Raw genomic sequence first — 17,500 nt, 5'->3', positions numbered from 1 at the left:
CACGACACGATACGGGACACAAGAGACGCGACACGACTCGACGCGACGCGATACAATACGATACGACACGATGCGATGCGATGCGATACACGACACGACGTGATACGATACGATATGGTACGACGCGAAACGACGCGATGCGATACGATACGATACACGACACGACGTGATACGATACGATACGATACGACGATGCGATGCGATGCGATGCGACACGAAACTACACGACACGACGTGATGTGATACGATACGATACGATACGACACGACACGACGTGATACGATACGATACGACACGACACGATGCGATACACGACACGATGCGACGCAATGCAATACGATACGATACGATACGATACAATACAATACGATACTATACTATACGATACGACGCGACACGACACGACACGACACACGACACGACGTGATACGATACGATACGATACGATACGATACGATACGATACGATACAGCCAGACAGAGGGAAAACCCACCATCCTCCGTATGAGAAAATGGAGTAGAAGATGGCGACAGCCCACTGGCCTGGTTCTTGAGTGGTGCCCTCAAACATCGTCTGGAAATTCTCTGTGTTGCCTTGATGAAATAGATAAATGATCAAATAAATAAATAATGAAATGATAAAACTGCAGCTGTCGTCATTAGCTATATCAGCTTCTTACATAATTAAAATACATCATTTGCGAGCATTCTTCCAACAATTTCCACTTGGAGCTATCATTATTTTGTGTAAATAAACAAATACATAAACAGATAGATAAATAAATAAACAAATAAATTGCTGCTGTCGTCATTAGTAATCTTCTCTTCTTTCAGAAAAAGAATATTTGAGAATATTCTTTGAACAATTCCTGTTTGAAGCCACAACGAATGAATTCATAGTTGAATTTAAACAAATTAGGTTAAAAAAAAAAAGGTTATAAAATCCCAACAGAAACAGAACAAAATAAAAACAACCCACAAAACAACAACAACAACAACAAACAGTGAATGCTAACGTCCATATTCTAAATATATTTCAGTTTAATAATTACGATGTAATAATTAATTGCAATGTTTTTAAAAGCGAATATGTGAAATGCTTTTATTTCAGAACATATGTTTATTACTCTTGTTTAATCAAGTAATCCGCGTGTGTGGGGTGGGTGGGTGGGGGGGGGGGGGGGGGGGGGTGCGGTGCGGGTGTGTGCTGATTATCTGGTTGTGGTTTTCCGCAATTCATCTTTATTCTTATCTTATCTGTCTGTTATAATCAATGTGCAGTATAGTAGGCAATGTTTATAATTATATTCAAATAATGTTTCTTAATTCTTTCTGTTTTTACATTAAGAATACTAGTTATTGCCTGTAGTGTGTGGATGTATGTATGAAACGATGTATGTGATATTTTTATTTTTATTTTATTTATTTTTTTAAAAACTTTTTTACATTTGTATCTTCGTAATATTTGTAGGGGCTGTTGTTGGCTTTCACAGTTATGGTCCCCATGTTGTTTACTTGTCTGTGTTGTGATAATGCACCTGACCAAATTTCTCCAGTTCGAGATAATAAAGTTATTCTTATTCTTATCTGCAGCTGCCGTCCTTAAGTAGTCCAGTCTTCACTTCTTTCAGAATACGAACCAGTTATCATTTGTATATTCTTCGAAAAAATCCGATTTGAAGCCTCTACTATATTAGAACAAATAGACAAACAAGTTCCCGAATAAATAGGTGTAAATGATGAAATTGAAGCTGTCGTCAATTGTTGCTTTCATTTCTTTTAGAATTAAATAAATATATTTGCGAGTATTCTTCGAACACTTCTGACGAATCCGCTATTGCTTCTTTTTTATTTTATTTTGGTGTATTCCAACTCTGTTGCTATCAACGCAAAAAGCAGTGAACAAAACATGCTTCCAAAGAATTGTGGAATTCATGTTCTGGCTCCAAACAGCAATTTGGAAATATCTCACAAAGGTGTGTTGCTAGCGTTTAGAAAGAGAGTTAAGAGCAGTTTAAGCAAGCATCAGAATCCTTTATCCTTTCATTGTCTAATCAGTTGTGCTGTTGTTTTTTGTTTTTGTTTTATCCTAGTATCCCGGAGCTTCCCTTGTGTTCCAATGTACCTTTTATTTTCCTGTGTGCCAGCTGAGTCGGTAGTACAATAGTACAAGCAGCGTTGACTTAACTCTCTCCATACGAACGGCGAAAGAGACGAAGTCAACAGCGTTTCGCCCCAATTACCATCATCAAAATATTGCAAGCGAAGGCTCTTATACTGAAGAGGTGAATGTTGACAAAGAATACCACAATTCTGACGACGGAAGCTAAAGGTTGGGTCATTGAGACACCCACTGGACATCCGAGGGGTCTGTGTAGAGGAGAAGAGAGAACTGGCCGTACTGAGTGAGTTAAAGTTGTGCAACTTGTAAACGGATATAGTTACCAGATACTTGTATGTTTGTTTTGTGTTAATAACAACAGCTCTGTCAAATCTTAAAACGCCCCAAACAATATGACAGACGGACGACACACACTACAAATACTTGTAAATAAAACACCCACATACATACCTACACACCTAGATACTTACACAACCATACACCCACGCACCCATTTACCCAGACACTCACTCACTCACTCACTTCCCATACCCACATAACCATACACCCGCATACCCTCACACACATATACTTACCCACATACCCCATACACCCACACACCCGTATACTTACACACCCATATACTCATACATCCACATACCTCTTCCCCCCAACCCCCCCAAAAAAAAACAACAACAAACAAACAAAAAACAAAACAAAAAAAAACAACAACAAAACAAAACCTACCCACATAGCCATACACCCACACCCGTACACTCACACACCCACATGCCTACGCACCCCCAGTTCCCACACATCCATACATCCGCATACCACACCCTCTCTCCCACCCTCTCCTCCCCACACAAACACCCACATCCTTTCACAACCACATACCCGTACATGCACATATCCAAACATCCACATACTTAGACACCCACATACTCACACCCATACATCTACACAACCACATACACCCACATACCCACACTCCCATACATCTACACAACCACATACACCCACATACCCACACTCCCATACATTTACACAACCACATACACCCACATACCCACACCCATACACCTACACAACCACATACACCCACATACCCACACCTATACATCTACACAACCACATACACCCACATACCCACACCTATACATCTACACAACCACATACACCCACATACCCACACCCATACCTCTACACAACCACATACACCCACATACCCACACCCATACATCTACACAACCACATACACCCACATACCCACACTCCCATACCTCTACACAACCACATACACCCACATACCCACACCCATACATCTACACAACCACATACACCCACATACCCACACACCCATACATCTACACAACCACACACACCCACATACCCACACACCCATACATCTACACAACCACATACACCCACACCCATACATCTACACAACCACATACACCCACATATCCACCCACACACCCATACATCTACACAACCACATACACCCACATACCCACACCCATACATCTACACAACCACATACACCCACACCCATACATCTACACAACCACATACACCCACATACCCACACTCCCATATATCCTTTCCGCTGTGCTCTCCCCTCCCCCCCCCCACCTCCCCCACCCCCACCTCCACCTCCCACGACTCCAAAGCACCCCTCACCTTGAGCCAACTCGTAGATTCCTCCCACAATAATGATGAGCAGTGCCAGAATTTTGGTGCCGGACAGAAAGGTCTGGATCTTCGTCACGTACTTCATGTACACACAGTTCAGGGCCACTAGTGTGACTGTAGTGTGGGGGGGGGAAGATTATGGAATAGATTAGAAATATATATATTTATGATATAATAAAAGTACTCACGATAACAATAATATAAACGACAACAAATATCATTAAATACTACAGCAGAAGCTGCAGCAGCAGCAGCAACAGCAAAACAACAGCAGCAGCAGCAGCGGCAAAAACAACAAACATGATAATTATATAATTTTCTTATAATGGATATTATGATATATGACAGAAATGATAAGTGTGACAACAGCAGCAGCAGCAACCACCACCACCACCACAACAACAGCAAGAACAATTTTGTATTGTATTGTATTGTATTGTGCGTATAAAAACACAAAAAGGAGATTCAAGGGAATATATATATATATATATATATATATATATATATATATATATATGTGTATGTGTGTGTGTGTGTGTGTGTGTGTATGTATACATACATACATACATATATATATACAAAAAGACAATACTACAAACTGCAAAAATTAATGAGAACTCCAAAACTAAGCACAAAGTATCACACACACACACACACACACACACACACACACACACACACACAAGCGCGAATACGCGCGCACTCCACTTTTACAGAAAACAGTTCTTTTGTTTACCCGGTCTCACTAGTTAGCCGATGACCACCTCCTATCGCCCCCACACCCCACCACACTCTCCTGTGCCATCATGCACACACACACACACACACACATACACACACACAGACGTCTGTGTGTGTGTGAGTGTGTGTGTGTGTGTGTGTGTGTGTGTGTGTGTGTGTGTGTGTGTGTGTGCGTGCGCGTGCGTGCATGTATCTGTGTGTGTGTCTGTGCGCCTATGACTGTGTCTGTGTGTGCGTGCGGTTATACAGGCGTATATATCTACTACCATTGAATAGTGAAAAGACGATTTTGAAAAAACAAAACAAAAAAAAAAACAACCCCCCAAAACCGCACAGCACCTCCACAAACTCACTCATAATCCATCCAGCCAACAGCTTGATACCAGTGTCCACCTCGGGAGGCCGGCAGTCGGAGAAGACGGGCTTGATGATGTAGAGGGCGGCCGTGTAGGCCAGGAAGGCCCAGACGGGCCCCGAGATCAGCACCACGTAGCCCCACATGATCAGGAAGCCCGGCAAGGGGCCGAACGTCCGCAGCACATAGGCGTAAGGACCTCCGGCCTTTGGCAGCATCGTGCCCAGCTCGGCGAAGCACAGCGCCAAACCCATGTTGATGAGACCGCCTGCACGTGTATGTGTGGGGGGAGTTATACATACGTATATATGCATACATACATACATGTGGAGTGATGGTCTAGAGGTAACGCGTCCGCCCAGGAAGCGAGAGAATCTGAGCGCACTGGTTCGAATCCCGGCACAGTTGCCAGTATTTTTCCCCCTCCACTAGACCTTGAATGGTGGTCTGGACGCTAATCACTCGGATGAGTCGATAAACCGAGGTCCTGTTTGCGGTATGCACTTACCTTAGTGCACGTAAAAGAACCCACGGCAACAAAAGGGTTGTCCCTGGCAAACTTCTGTAGAAAAATCCACTTCGATAGAAAAACAAATAAAATTACAGGCAGAAAAAATGTGGCACTCAGTTTAGCGACGCGCTCTCCCTGGGGAGTGCAGCCCGAATTTCACACAGTGAAATCTGTTGTGACAAAAACAGTAATACAATACGACAATAGAATACATGTAGGGGGAGGAGGGGTATCCATACATACCTACATACATGCATTCCGTCTGCACATGTGGGGGGACATACATACATTAATGTATAAATAAACAACTCTCTCTCTCTCTCTCTTTATATATATATATATATATATATATGTTCACTGGAATTCATACCCCGCGACAAGTTCCCTGAGGAAACCTGGAGACCGAAATATTGGCAAAACCTCAACTTGTTGGCTCTTATTGTCTTTTTGCATATGTATATATATATATGTGTGTGTGTATTTATATATATATATATATATATATATATATATATATATATAACACTCCAAACTCAAATACAGTTTTAAATGTTGAAAATGTAACCAAGACTGTTTTTTGATGATTTCTCCATTACTTGATGAAAAACGAAAACATCTGGGTTTCAATCTCTTTCGATCCCCCTCCCCACCCCCTTCAGATTCACATGATTCAATGCGCAAGGCCATTAGCCCATATCACGGAGGCGAGGAAACTTACACGGCAAACACAAGCGATAAAACTTTGGTTAACAATACATCGAATATCAAAAACAGCCAAACAAGAAAAAAACGCAAGATACACAGCAGCTGGTGCAAAATCGGTTGTTGTTGTTTTTCCATATCCCATCCCATCCCCACAACCACCACCACCACCAGCACCCCCTCTCTGCCCTCCCCACACCCACACCCACACCCACACCCACCGATGAGCCAGACGACGAGGGAGGCTCCGATGGATCCAGTGACTCCCAGGATGGAGGCGGGCGAGATGAAGATGGAGGAGTGGCCCGTGACGGCCACCATGATGGCCGTGCAGTGCAGCAGGTTGATGGACTTCTTCAGCTGCGGCTGCTGCTGGCGGCTGCTCACCTCCACTGTGACGTTCTTCTTCGTGTCCCTGTCCTCCCCTCCTCCTCCTCCTCCGCTAGAGGATGGGAGCATCGCGAAGGGATATATTGCCATGACAGTGATAACAATAACTGCGATGATGATGATGATGAAGATGATGATGATGGTGATGATGATACATCGCGTGGAGATATCGGCCATGACAGTGACAGCACCAATGATGATGATGACGATGATGACGAAGATGATGATGATGGTGATGATGATACATCGCGTGGAGATATCGGCCATGACAGTGATAGCACCAATGATGATGATGACGATGATGATGATGGTTACGATAATACATCGCGTGGAGATATCCAGTGACATTGATAGCAACAATGATGATGATGACGATGATGATGATGATGATGGTGACGATGATACATCGAAGTGGGGATATCCATGACAGTGATAGCAACAACAGCCATGATGATGATGATGATGATGGTGATGATGATGCTACATCGCGTGGAGATATTGGTCATGACAGTGATAGCACCAATGATGATGATGATGATAATGGTGATGATGATGATAATACGTCGCGTGGAGATATCCATGACAGTGATAGCAACGACAGCGATGACGATGATGGTAATTATGATGATGGTGATGATGATGATGATGATACATCGCGTGGAGATATCCATGACAGTGATAGCACCAATGATGATGATGACGATGATGGTGATGATGATGGTGACGATGATACATCGTGTGGAGATATCCGTGACAGTGATAGCAACGACAGCGATGATGATAATGGTGATGATGATGATAATAAATCGCGTGGAGATATCCATGAGTGATAGCAACAATGATGATGATAATGGTAATCATGATGATGATGAGGATGATGATGGTGATGGTATATCGCGTGGAGATATCCATGACAGTGATAGTAACAATGATGATGATGGTAATTATGATGATGATGATGGTGATACATCGCGTTGAGATATCCATAACAATGATAGTAAAAACAGGCAATGACAATGGTGATGAAAATGATAAACAACAACAGCAACAACGACAACGTAATGATAATGATAATAATCATAATGATAATGGTATTAGTAATAGTGACGACTGATGATGATGATAGTGATATCAATAATTCCCGGTTTTACACGCACACACACACACACACACACACACACACACAGATTATATATATATATATATATATATATATATAGAGAGAGAGAGAGAGAGAGAGAGAGAGAGAGAATTATATATATATATATATATATATAGAGAGAGAGAGAGAGAGAGAGAGAATTATATATATATATATATATATATATAGAGAGAGAGAGAGAGAGAGAGAATTATATATATATATATATATATATAGAGAGAGAGAGAGAGAGAGAGAGAGAGAGAGAGAGAGAGGAGGAAGAGAGAGAGACTATGCAAAAAAAAAAAAAAGCCGGAAATAAAAATATTGATGACGACGAAGATGATAAACATCATCAACAACAACAATAACAACAAAACGATAACTATAATTCCAGGTCTTATATAGGTCTACACACGTTGTCACGTGCAAGAAAGCTGGAAAACCAAAACAATAATAATAATGACGACGATGATGATAAAACAAAAAAACAAAACAAAACAAAAAAAAAAAAAAGAAAAAAAAGCAACAACAACAACACCAACAACAATGATAATAATCATAATAAATACTTCTCTTCTTCTTCTGCGTTCGTGGGCTGTAACTCCCACGTTTTACGTGAATGACCGTTTTTAACCCGCCATGTGGGCAGCCATACTCCGCTTTTCGGGGGGGTGCATGCTGGGTATGTTCTTGTTTCCATAACCCACCGAACGCTGACATGGATTGCATGGTCTTTAACGTGCATATTTGATCTTCTGCTTGCGTATACACTCGAAGGGGGTTCAGGCACTAGCAGGTCGGCACATGTGTTGACCTGGGAGATTGTAAAAATCTCCACCCTTTACCCACCAGGCGCCGTCACAGTGATTCGAACCCGGGACCCTCAGATTGAAAGTCTAACGCTTTGACCATTCGGCTATTGCGCCCGTATAATAGATACAATTCCAATTGCAAAAAAGATAGAAATTAGAATTTAAAAAAGCAACAGAAATGATAACCACACACACACACACACACACACACACACACACGTCCTTCAAACTCACCCAGCGTTACCACCGCCACCAGCTGTCCCGGACTCATCAGTTTGATCGTCGACGATCTCTTCAATGGAGGAGATACCGGAACTACTGTTGTTGCTGTTGTTGTCATGACGATTGCCAGGGTCTGCCACCGACCTCGAGGTGGATCCCAAGACACTTGGTGAGCACTCCTCCTGCAGTTCCGCTGGGTCCAGGGTGAAAGCTGGGTTCGAACGTCCCTGGGTCATCTCCAAGGAGTCTGAGGCGTTGGGGCGGTATACCCCTGCTGAGGATGGGGTACTGATGTCCACAGTTTTCCGTCTGAACATGGTGAAGTTTGTTTGGGGCGCTAGAGGCGAGGGGAATTTTTGAAAGAGTGTGTTGTTTGTTGGTTTATTTAGATTAAAAAAAAAAAATCCTTCGCGTATAGTTAGCTTAAAATTTTTTTTTTATCGGGGGCTGGGTAGGTTGGGTTGGAATGGGGTGTGGGGTTGAATGTGTGTGTTGTTTCGTATGAATTTCCTTTTTACGTTGATTTTTTTTTTTTCAGTTGATGTGGTTTCGGGCGGTGAGATTTTGTGTATTGGTTTGTTTAGACTTCCTTCTTGTTTGATATTCGGTTCTTAGTATTAATTCGTTTTCTTTCTTTCTTTAGTTTGTTCCTTGTGGTTTATGGAAGCTAGGTGTTGTCACCACAGCTCACTTGCTTCCCAAATTGCGAAAGAATGAGATCATTCTCAAAGTTAATGAAAGTGAAACGTGAGGCAAAGCTAACGGTAGCTGGGATAATGTTTGTTTTCAAATATCATTTGTTTATTGCAGAATCGGCGTTCTTTATTACCCCGACTGAACCTGAAATAAAATAAAAAACCGTCTAGAGAGAGGGAGAGAGAGAGGGGGGGGGGGGGGGGGGGGGGGGGGCAGGAGGGGGGGAGAGAGAGGGATAAAATTGCACGCAGGAATAATACGAAAAAAAAGTTGGCGCCGTAGTGTAGCGACGCGCTCTCCCTGGGGGAATTTGACACAGAGAAATCTCTTGTGATAAAAAGAAATGCAAATACAAATACAATGTCATTCGGAAAGGTCAGAGCCCCATTTTGAAGGGGTGTGAACATGAACCACGTTTTGGAGAGCATAATATCAATGATACATTCTGCCATATACAAGGAAAAAACCCAACCCATATCAAATAATACATGTGACAGCAAAATCAGAAATAAAAATATGAGAATCAATATCTTCACTTCTCAAATATATTGTATCCGAATTCAGGGAACTGTAAATGAAGAGTTATGATATTGTATGATACAATTTCCCTTGTACTAAATACCTAAGTTGGTATACCTTGTAAAAATAGCCCACACAGCTGTAGAGATATGGAGAGAGAGAGACGTCAATCACCTTATAATAAATATTGTACACACACAGACACAGACACACACAGACACACACACACACACACACACACACACACACACACACACAGAGGCCCAGATGTCTTTGTATCATCATAATGGAATGGAGCTCACACCAAAAAAAAAAAACAGTTCTGGATAATTCTTTAACCTTTAGAACTGTATATTTGTGTTTGGAGAGGATAGTGGTTTAAAAAGCTCCCATTTGCTCAAAGTGGTCCAAAGTACGTACAAAAGGAAGGTTGATTTGCACAGCAAGCGACAGCTGTTTCGCACTTGGGTGTGCTCATCGGGCTTGCTACCCACTCTTGACTGCGAATCAGAGCGAAACCACTACACAAACAAGAAGCTACCAATTGCTCGGCAGTGGCCTTTTTTTTTTTTTTTTTTTTTTTTTTTTACAAAAAAGAGAATGTCTCTCAGTAACCAACTAGAGCAGAACATGGCAAGAAAAACCAGGCAAATAGATAAAACAAACCTGGTAAAACTGTTTTAAAATCTGCACTTTAAAACGATAAGACACGGCCTATGGGGGCCAGTTGCAAGGGATATATATATATATATATATATATATATATATATATATATATATATATATATATATATATATGTATATACACACACACACACGAAGATACAAAAAGCAGACGGACAGTTTCAGTTTCAGTGGCTCAAGGAGGCGTCACTGCGTTCGGACAAAACCATATACGCTACACCACATCTGCCAAGCAGATGCCTGACCAGCAGCGTAACCCAACGCGCTTAGTCAGGCCTTGAGAAAAAAAAACACAACACCAACGGGGGAATAAATAATAGATAAGCTTGCATAAATAAATAAATAAATAATAATTATAATATAGAAAAAGGTAGTAGTAATAATATTAGTAATACTAATAAAATGATAATAATAAAACATAAATAAATAAATAAATAAATAAATAAATAAGACAGCAATGGTGATAAATAAGCGAATAAATGTAAAACATGAAGACACACATTCACACATACACCCACACATGCATAACATGAAGACACACATTCACACATACACCCACACATGCATAACAGAAATGCACCAAACATGCAGTTTCACAGATATGAAAGCACAGTCAAATACATATAAACGTACATGAGCTCCAACACACACACACACACACACACACACACACACACACACACATTACCTTGCACCTCCTCTACCCCCCTCCTCCACACACTCATTTCTAGTCTACGTATCGCAGCTTCCACGGCACACACACACACACACACACACACACACACACACACACACACACACACAAACACACACTCACAGAGATGAACACTTACTTGTACAAGCACATATGAAAGCACAGTCAAATACATATAAACGTACATGAGCTCCAACACACACACACACACACACACACACACACACACACACACACACACACATTACCTTGTACCTCCTCTACCCCCCTCCTCCACACACTCATTTCTAGTCTACGTATCGCAGCTTCCACGGCACACACACACACACACACACACACACACACACACACACACACACACAAACACACACTCACAGAGATGAACACTTACTTGTACAAGCACACACACACACGCCCATATCTCCCACCCCCAACCCCACACACATACATACAAAGATATATATATATATATATATATATATATATATATATATATATATATATATATATATATATACGTTCCAATATCCTGTTGCTCCCACAGTGTAGGCATGCATACACTCACATACCTCATCCTCTACCCCACCTCCCCCCGCACTCCCACCTCCCCTCACACACACACACACACACACACACACACACACACACCACACACACACACACGTACACATATCTCTCCTGACACTTGTGTACACTTTCACTCTCGCGCATTCACAAACGCACTCAAAAGCACAGACCCACACATACACACAAACACACACATACACACACGCACAGAGGCTGCCACTGATTGGCCGCAAGAGGGATGGGAAAAGATCTCTGATGCCAAGAACGTGGCGTCTAGTGTGTTGCTCAGTCTATTGTATTTGGAAAGGCCCACAGAGACTCTGTTCCGTTTTGAAGAAATTTGCGCAATGTTGGTTTGGAAATGATGCCGATATTTGTTTGATTTGCAAAGCATCGTGCTCTACCTTTCATGTTAGACTTGCGGCCGCTCCCTCTCTCTGCTTCTATTTCTTTGAGGCGATCGATGGTGTGATGGCCTTGTACCTGTTCTTTTTGGTATTCTTTGACTTTTCTGAGGATTTCCGATTTTCCTAGATGTAGGCCGCTCGTTGTTGTTGCGTTACCAGCAAGTCTGTCAGCTCGCTCATTTCCCTTAACACCTGCATGTCCCGGGCAGTATGACCATGTGTTTTTTAATCTGAAAGTTGCGCATTGCCTTATGCCACTCTGGGCTTCTCATTCCGTTTTCAATTTTCTGTATGAGGTTCATTGAGTCGGTTAGAATCATGGCATGTTGGTTTCCGGGCGTATGGATAGACGATAGCCACTGGAGGGCATGTGTCGCAGCTTCAACTTCCATCGTTAGGCTGGAGGTTGTGACTTTGTAGGCAGCATTCTCTTCCCAAATTGTTTTTCCATTTTGTTTCGCAGTGAATCCCCAACCAGACTGGTCTTTGGTGACTGAGCCATCTGTGTATATGATGATGTCCTCTTCTTTACTGTTTTCTTCTATAAGTAGCTTTACTTCCGCATCAGTTTTGCCCTCTGGCCATTCCCGACAATGTCTTCCCAGAGTGGGTAAAATGACTGTGTTGAATAGATGGTTGAGGTTTTCGGGGTTTTTCTCCCATTCTTTTGTTTCTTTCAGGTCTTGTAGTCGGCATACTAGCTGGATTGTGTCTTCTGCCCCATCCATGATCTTCCTCGTCCTAGACGGCTGCCTTTTGGTTCTTTGACTGCGTCATGCAGTGGGTTTTGAGGGTTTTCTAATGCTTTGAAGTCGGTCTTGACCTGTTCTAACTTGTTTCTGGCCTGCGCTGAAGGAAGGTCAAGCAGGTATCGCATGGTTTCTGTGGGCGTGTCTTTTGTTGTTCCAAGGATCAGCCTCATAGCTTCATTTTGTACTCTTTCTAATTTTAGGAGGTTGCTTTGAGACGGTGTTTTAGCCCAAGTCCGTAGTCGATCACACTGAGGACGAGTGATTGGTATAGCAGGAAGAGGTGGCGTTGTTCAATTCCTTTGGTTGCCATTGCTTTTAAGACTGAAAGGCCCTTTTTGCATTGGAGAACAGTATTTTTCGTATGTTTTCTGAAGGGTATTCCTAGGTAGCGTAGGCATTCAGTTTTCTCAATTTGAATCGCATCGAATGACACAGAAGGTGGTGATTTGCTCGCGGTTTTGTTGTTGAGGGTGAACAGCAACGTTTGGGGTTTTGCTGGATTGATGGAAGATCCTGTGTCTTTGCACCATTGAGCAATATTGTTTAGTTGTTTCTGGACGGCTTTAGTTCTTTCCTGAGCATTTTTGAAGTTTTGAAGACCAGGCCATCATCCGCAAGGGTAAGCACCCGAGCAATTCCATTGTTGTTTAAGTCTGCAAGGCCCTTCGTGTAGACATTGTAGAGGACAGGAGAGAGCGGAGACCCTTGTGGCAGTCCCATGGATAGTTTAGAAGGTGCAGACATCCAATCTCCGAGGCGTAGGACGACGGTTCTTTCCTGAAGCGCTGCTGCTATCCATCTTGTCAGTGTCAAACTTACTCCATACCTTAGTAGCAGCTCCATGAGGTGCGCAAACTGGACTTTATTGTAGGCATCTTCAAGGTCAATTGCTACTGCTAGTGTTTCTTCTTTTCTTTGAAATCCTTCATACACCTCATATGCAAAAGCAGCTGCATTTTCCCATGTGGACTTGCCTGTTCTGTAACCACCTTGATTTGAAAGGAGAATGTGCCTGTGTTCAAGATCCCTTGCAAGTTTCCTGGCTATCATGCGTTCCATGAGCTTTCCAGCAATGTTTTGCATGGTTAGGATCCGGTAGCCGCTTACCTGACGATGGTCCTTTCCTGGTTTTGGTATGGGTTTTAAGAAGCTGTGTGTCCAGTCCTCCGGCACCTGTCCATTGTGGAAACTGTTTTGATATAGATTGAAAAGTTTGCTTCTGTCTTCTTCCGATAGCTCCTTGATGTCTGAGTAACGAACTTTGTCTGGGCCAGGAGCCGATTCTTTCTTGCATTTAGCTATTGCCTCGTTTAAATCATCCATTGTCAAGTCATCATCAGGTCCAATCTGCATAAGTGTTTGGTTTAACTCCTCAACATATTTCTTTTTCTCATCTAAGTTTCTTTGATCACTCTGTTGTATGAAACGTTTGAGCAAGGCAGATCCTTTTTCTTCATTTGTCTTAAGCTTGGTTCCGTCAGTGTCTAACATGTCTGGGGTTGTTGTTGTGCACGTTTTCCCTTCCATGCGACGATAAAATTGCCAGAACTCTGTCAATGTTGTGTCATAACTGAGTGCCTCGCAAAACTGTTTCCACTTATCATTTTTGGCCTCTTGAGCAATGACTTCAAACTGTTTAGTTTTTTCTTTCATTTTTGTTTCAATATCTTTGTCCGGAGATGGTTTTGTTTTTTCTTTTTGCCAAAGTTTGACAGCCGCATGTTTTTCTATCCAGGCTCTCTCTGTGTCGGTATTCCACCATGGGGGCTGAATAGTTTGCATCCTGTTCAGTGCCGTTCTTTTGTTTCTTCTGCGTCTTAATTTTTCGATGACGGTTGTCTCTTTGGTTTCATACTGAAATGGATCACGCAGTTTCATACAGGGTTTATCTGACAGTTTCTGTAGACTGAAAGCTACCGGGAGGTGGTCGCTGCCTTGGTATGGAAGTGTCTCTGCATTCATTTCTGCTCTGAATTTTGGAGATATTAGAGCGATGTCGATCACACTGTCACTGTCCCCTTGTCTTGTTCCAAGGCGAGTTGGGGATGTGGTTGTTAAAGGGCTAAGAAGAATTTCCCCTATCATTCCTTCAAGTGCGAGTCCTTGTGGGTTGGTGTTCCGCTGGTCCCATAACTTCGGTCTTGCATTAAGGTCTCCACAGATAATGACCGAGTCTCCAAGTTCGTTCTCTATTTCCTCTAAAAAGGCCCAATCCTCTTTTGTTGTGCAGGTTCCTGGGTGAACATAGGCATTGATGAGCACGATGCTTTTGTGAACTCCGTCAGAGGGACAAACAAAATAAAGTCAGAAAGAAAGAAAAGAAAAGAGAAAAACACCACAACTCGACGAAAACAACGCAATGAAAGTTGGTTAAAAAGAGTGTCACGCATACATTGACTCGATATTTTGAATACAGTCCGTGGACCGCATATCTCGCACTGAAAGTGAAACACACACTGCAGTGTTTTAGTACAGAGTACTGGGAGACGAGGCAAAAAAAAAAGTACGGAGACGGATCTTGGATGTCGTTATTTTCAGGTCCGGTTAAAAAAAAAAAAAAAAAAAAAGGGGGGGGGGGAGGAGAACAAAAGTCAACTCCCTTGAGTACAGAAACTTGTTGAAACGAGATTAGTGAACAGGAGTGACAACATTTTTTTTTTTTAACTGTAATTCCAACTATTTATGTATATACCTTTACAATGATGTAACTGAACGTTAGTAATGCGCGCAGTCCCAATTAAGAGGACAAGTCCAAAATACAGAATTTTCGACTGACAACTTGACCTGTCTGCTCTGCTTTGTCATCGAGAGGTGACAGCCACGAATTTATATCTATTATCATTATTATTTATAGTATTTATCTATATCCGTGGGTGACAGCCCATCACGCACGTTCGTCACCAGTTAAATGTTAAAAGGCTCCTTAACGTTTCATGGCAATGAATTGTTCTCTGCGTTCGTGAGCTGCAACTTCCGAGTTCACTCGTATGTAAACGAGCGAGCTTTTACGTGTATGATCGTTTTTAACCCGCTTTCGGGGATGTGCATGCTGGGTATGTTCTTGTTTCCATAACCCACCGAACGCTGACATGGATTACAGGATCTTTAACGTGCGTATTTGATCTTCTGTTTGCGCATACACACGAAGGGGGTTCAGGCACTGGCAGGTCTTCACATATGTTAACCTGGGAGATCGGAAAAATCTCCACCCTTTACCCACCAGGCGCCGTCACCGTGATTCGAACCCTGGACCCTCAGATTTAAAGTTCAACGCTTTAACCATTCAGCTATTGCGCCCGTCAGGTAGTGAATTCACATCCACTGTGTGTGTGTGCTTGTACAAGTAAGTGTTCATCTGTGTGTGTGTGTGTGTGTGTGTGTGTGTGTGCCCCGTGGAAGCTGCGATACGTAGACTAGAAATGAGTGTGTGGAGGAGGGGGGTAGAGGATGTGCAGGGTAATGTGTGTGTGTGTGTGTGTGTGTGTGTGTTTTGGAGCTCATGTACGTTTATATGTATTTGACTGTGCTTTCATATCTGTGAAACTGCATGTTTGGTGCATATCTGTTATGCATGTGTGGGTGTATGTGTGAATGTGAATCTTCATGTTTTACATTTATTTGTTTATTTATCATCATTGTTGTCTTATTTTTTTTATTATTATTATTATTTTATTATTATTATTATCATTACTACTACCTTTGTTATATTATATTTATTTATTTATCTATTTATTTATTTATGTAAGCTTATCTATTATTTATTCACCGTTTTTTGGTTGTTTTTTTGTTGTTGTTGTTTTTGTTGGGTTTTTTTCTCAAGGCCTGACTAAGCGCGTTGGGTTACGCTGCTGCTCAGGCATCTGCTTGGCAGATGTGGTGTAGCGTATATGGATTTGTCCGAACGCAGTGACGCCTCCTTGAGCAACTGAAACTGAAACTGAAACCACTGTGTCTACCAAGGCTCAGCATAAAAAAAAAAAAAAAAAAAAAAGGGTGGCGCTCTCAGTGTAGCGACGCGCTCTCCCTGGGGAGAGCAGCCCGAATTTCACACAGAGAAATCTGATGTGATAAAAAGAAATACAAATACAAACACGAAAACGCCAGAGCCCAGTCCTCTCTCCACCCGCCTGCTTTAACTCATTCTGCCCCACAGCTACATGTCTGTTACAACCCCCCTGGACCAGCACTACATGATACCACTGCAGAAAAAAACAACCCATGTTGGTTCACTAAAACGGTTAAAAATGATGGAGAATTGTTGACGGGCCGAATAGCAGAGTGGTTAAAGCGTTGGATTGTCAATCTGAGGGTCCCGGGTTCGAATCACGGTGACGGCGCCTGGTGGGTAAAGGGTGGAGATTTTTCCGATCTCCCAGGTCAACATATGTGCAGACCTGCTAGTGCCTGAACCCCCTTCGTGTGTATATGCAAGCAGAAGATCAAATACGCACGTTAAAGATCTTGTAATCCATGTCAGCGTTCGGTGGGTTATGGAAACAAGAACATACC

General features: G+C 42.3%; 2 protein-coding genes across 3 annotated transcripts in view; both read right to left on the bottom strand.

Moving 5' to 3' along the window:
- Window positions 1-6,519, bottom strand: part of LOC143285436 (large neutral amino acids transporter small subunit 1-like) — a 26,610-nt gene extending 20,091 nt beyond the window's left edge. For both annotated transcript variants that reach the window (XM_076592703.1, XM_076592702.1), the window contains exons 1-4: window positions 6,326-6,519; window positions 4,890-5,159; window positions 3,784-3,909; window positions 494-593 (exon numbers count right to left, since the gene is read on the bottom strand). In XM_076592703.1, the coding sequence (XP_076448818.1) occupies window positions 494-593; window positions 3,784-3,909; window positions 4,890-5,159; window positions 6,326-6,425 (596 nt within the window). In that variant the 5' untranslated portion in view covers window positions 6,426-6,519. The remainder of the gene's footprint in view (window positions 1-493; window positions 594-3,783; window positions 3,910-4,889; window positions 5,160-6,325) is intronic.
- Window positions 6,520-8,680: 2,161 nt separating this feature from the next.
- The window catches only part of LOC143285636 (uncharacterized), a 12,037-nt gene continuing 3,217 nt past the window's right edge, over window positions 8,681-17,500 (bottom strand). Inside the window, exon 2 of the mRNA XM_076593032.1 lies at window positions 8,681-9,512. Coding sequence (XP_076449147.1) covers window positions 8,681-8,989 — 309 coding nt within the window. The 5' untranslated portion in view covers window positions 8,990-9,512. The remainder of the gene's footprint in view (window positions 9,513-17,500) is intronic.

The sequence above is a fragment of the Babylonia areolata genome, chromosome 9, assembly GCF_041734735.1.
Source record: "Babylonia areolata isolate BAREFJ2019XMU chromosome 9, ASM4173473v1, whole genome shotgun sequence".
NCBI lineage: Eukaryota > Metazoa > Mollusca > Gastropoda > Neogastropoda > Buccinidae > Babylonia > Babylonia areolata.
Note: the sequence above shows the minus strand (reverse complement) of the source record. Positions and strands in the feature narration are given on the sequence as shown.